Source organism: Gossypium raimondii, chromosome 4, assembly GCF_025698545.1.
Source record: "Gossypium raimondii isolate GPD5lz chromosome 4, ASM2569854v1, whole genome shotgun sequence".
In the NCBI taxonomy this organism is placed as follows: domain Eukaryota; kingdom Viridiplantae; phylum Streptophyta; class Magnoliopsida; order Malvales; family Malvaceae; genus Gossypium; species Gossypium raimondii.
Window position 1 is genome coordinate 38,618,625 of NC_068568.1, and position 3,823 is coordinate 38,622,447.

At 35.5% G+C, this 3,823-nt stretch overlaps 1 protein-coding gene across 1 annotated transcript; it reads right to left on the reverse strand.

Annotated features, from left to right (window-relative positions):
• Positions 1–657: 657 nt before the first annotated feature.
• LOC105779566 (clathrin light chain 2) lies at positions 658–3,620 on the reverse strand. Its single transcript, XM_012603374.2, has 3 exons — positions 3,209–3,620; positions 1,882–2,035; positions 658–1,302 (listed from the first exon to the last, which is right to left on the reverse strand). Exons 1-3 carry the CDS (start codon positions 3,508–3,510, stop codon positions 940–942), a joined length of 819 nt encoding a protein of 272 aa, XP_012458828.1. The 5' UTR covers positions 3,511–3,620; the 3' UTR covers positions 658–939.
• Between the last annotated feature and the right edge of the window lie 203 nt (positions 3,621–3,823).

A 3,823-nucleotide genomic window follows, 5' to 3' on the forward strand; every position in this document is an offset into this window, starting at 1 on the left:
TGGTTCTTAATTTACAAATAAACTAAAAAAATATTTTGGACTAATTATATAGAGGTCCTTGGCTTTAGGAAAATGTAAAAGAAATGTTATTTGTCAATCACTTAATGAGTTAATGTGTCACATCAACAATACATTAATAGATTAATAAATTTTTTTATATAATAATCAATTTGAACAATAATCTTAATTAGAATTAACTAAATTAACAAAAGAAAATTTAAAATCACCAAAATAAGAATAATGCTATTTTTAGAATAATATGATTTTTAGTCAATTGTATTTCTAATTACTAAATATTCTTCTTTACCAAAAGAAAATGTTTATATAAATTTTGACGTATTTTTAACATGTTCATTTTGTGTTGTATTTTTATTTTTATTCTCTCTGAAATTGTCAGGCCCGAAAAAATCTGGCACAACAAACAAATTCTATGATTCAAAATTGGGACCTTATTTCAGGCAGAGACAGTTTATTGTTACAGTTTCCTTGCAATGCAAGGAACTGGTCCAATATTCCAAGTCAGCTCATTTTGTAAAAAGTACAAAAGAAGAGTTAATTGACCAGACACATGGACTGAATCTGACAAATTTTCATATATATATATATATAGATATAAAAAGAGAATATGATCTTCCATATACACTAAAAAGGAAAAACTAAGAAAACAATTAAGCACGTTCATTCCAAACATATACTCGCATCAGATATATCCGAATTTGAGTAAAATAGCGGCGTACATTATTACTACATTCCATCTAAATGACAAAGTTTCGTGCATAGACAAACTCTTAATTTATAACCTCATGAAACCAACTATGTACCCTACTACTGCTGAGGATGACAACCAGCTAAACATCAGTCTACCCACAAGATATAGTCTTATAGATACTTTTTTTTATTTTTTTATTACAGAAGCTGATAAGTTAAAATAAAAACTATCTAAGCAGCTACTACAGCTTCAGGGGTGCTTGTGACTGGAAGAGCAGCTGGGACAGAAGAAGTATTACCAGTTTTTGCATCTTGATCTTTTGCAGCAGCAGCTGCAGGTGGTGGCGGCGGAGAGTGCTTCAGGTGAGAAGGTGTGTTGTGCTTTAGTTTCACGAGTATCTGTCTCATCCTCGAACGGTCAGTAGGTTTCCCGGGCTTAGGACCTTGGACAACGACAATGGAAGGCTTCTTCTCCTTCTCCTTTTTTCCTCTTTTCTCTATGGTTGGCACTTCATTAGGAATGAGCTCCGCGATTGCTTTCCAGTAATGCTTATCAGCTTCGGCATGGAATTTCTCATGATTGGCTACAAATATCTGACACAGAATACAAGTTATAGTGCATTATATATGGCATTGGCACATTGCTCTGTATCTAAGATGTTAGTAAACGAAACATAAGCAAATTTTATGAGAATGTTATTCTATAACCCAACAAACCAAGTTAATTCAGTAAAATGAATTTCCAGATTAAAGATGTGACATAATGGGCCAAGAATGTCGTAGTTTCAATCACTTTACATCTACAAATGACTTACCGGTTCCTACTTTATAAGGCGATAAGTAAAGTGACACCAATCCTCCGTCCAGTAGGAGTATTGAGTTTTCAGTCACTGAAGAGATAAGAAAATGTTTCCATCCCAGAGCATATTACCAGCTCAATGTTCAATCATAGACAATGAACATCATGATAATATCAACATCAGCAGTTAAATACCGACTAAAGAATGCATGCCGCATTTAGCACCTAACAGTTCATGCACGATTAGAAGTTGGAACAAGAAAAAAAAAAAACTTCTTTTTTCAGTTCTGTTTTGTTTTGGGCAAGTTACAAACTTCTCTAAAAATGTAAAAATATTAGCATACAGCTTCAACAACAACCAAAAAAAAGGATACCTTCTCTTTGTCTCTGTTATTGGCCTTGTTATTTTCACAGGTCACCTCCCTTTTCTTATAAAACTCAACTTTGTATTGATCAGCTTCCTCAATTATTTGGCTCAATAACTCCTTCTCCCTCTTCTCCTTCTCCTCCAACCGAATTGCATTCTCCCTATGCAATAACAACAGTCATATTTCCCACGTTTAGCACCATTGAAACCTATAAAATTAGCAACAGCTTTCACATTTTCATTATTTACTTATTTAACTTTTTGGTATAAATGAGACTGTAGCCTGTGATAAGGGAAATGCTTGCTGTATGTTGCCATCCTTGCTTGACACCCATGCCTGAGGTATATCCGGAGGTATAGAGGTAGAACCTCCAAGGGTCTCATAACACATGGAAAAAAAATTAAGATATATATGTTGGATACATATCTGTACCCAACACTTACATGGCATTCGGACTCCGAAACGGCTTGGTGCACCGCTTAGGGTGGGTACACCAACCAACTAAGCTAAGACACTACAAAATTTACTCAAAAGAAATGTATAAATTATTAAAGGAAATACAAAAAAGGAAAAAAAAATCCAGATATTCTCTTGATTCAATCTTTTTTCTTTTATAAGATGACCAAAGTTCACAAGTGATAAAAAAGTAAACGCATAACCAATCCTGTCCTAAAATATTTTAGCTCTCCGTTTTTTCCAAACTAGCCAGAGTATACTCTAGATTTGTGCTCTTAGGATGCAGATACCGTCCAATAATGGCTTGAGTGTCCAATTGACAGGAAACTGCTTTTTTCCAATGATACCACCAATTAGCTTATCTTTAGTTTTAAAAATGCCAGCTTGGAGGGAAATTACTAGCGCTACAACTCCATTTTCATGCCGAAATCTAACTTCATATTTTGACCCAATTCTTCTATCCGAATTTCTTATATGGTGCACCCATGCTAGTACCTCATTCCTTCTCTTTGATTCAATCTCTAAAAAGAATAAATCCAAAGAGAAGTAAAATCCTACAACTCTACTTCTAATCCCAGAAATTAGCACTAAATTCTTAGATTTCCCTACTTAAACCCTAATATGGCTTAACCAAACTTATTTAAAACTTTTCACAAAATTCAGTTCTTTTACACCCTAATATGACTTAACCAAACATATTCAAAATCTTCATAAAGATAAAAAATTCACTAAATCTAGCTCTTTTGCACATTTCCAAAATACCTAAGTGCCATATTCATAACTTCAATTCCTAACTCTTTAACTTCCCCAAACTCTATACTTTAATATAAGACAAAATTATTCAAAAAAACATGAAATTTTTTTAATGGATCTTAACCTTCTCCATTCCCTGAGAGCAACACCTTCCTCAGGCTCCATCTCCGCCGGCGGAGGCAAAACCGGGCCGTCCGATCCGCCAAAATCTTGGCCAAAACCCACCCCATTTGTGTATGAATCTGATGCAAACACATCATCACTGGAGCCCTTGGCATGATCCGAGTGGTCGGCGAAAGAGTCGAATTGCTGAGAAGGGTCGTATCCGGCGTAGCCGGCACCGTCTTCTTCCTGGTGTGGAACAGAGTCAAAAGAGTCTAAGGAGTCGTCGGCGAGTTGAGTGAAAGAGTCAGGGAAGGTTGACATTTTTCTTCTAAGCAAGGTCTTGTACGGAGACGACAAAGGGTTGATGAAAACAAGCTATGGAAATTGAATCGAAGTCAATCGCTGTCGCAATGGAAGGCACAAATGAAAAGATGATAACTCTCAAGGGATGTTAATGGGTTTGGTAAAATGAACCAATTGTTTGGGCCATTGTTTGGGTTTGATGGAGGTGAGTTTTTGGGCCATTAAAACTCTGCAGAATTTCGGTCCGTATTGATCACTTTTCGTAGTTAGTTGTCCCTTGGAATGATGCAATCTTTAATGTCATAGTTCCAAATAAGAAAGAGGTTAAGAC

Coding starts and splice junctions, on each gene's coding strand:
- LOC105779566 (XM_012603374.2), bottom strand. CDS start 3,510: ATGTCAACCTTCCCTGACTCTTTCACTCAACTCGCCGACGACTCCTTA. Junction 2,036..3,208: donor GCTCTCAGGGAATGGAGAAG/GTTAAGATCCAT, acceptor GTTATTGCATAG/GGAGAATGCAATTCGGTTGG. Junction 1,303..1,881: donor ATAACAGAGACAAAGAGAAG/GTATCCTTTTTT, acceptor ATTCTGTGTCAG/ATATTTGTAGCCAATCATGA.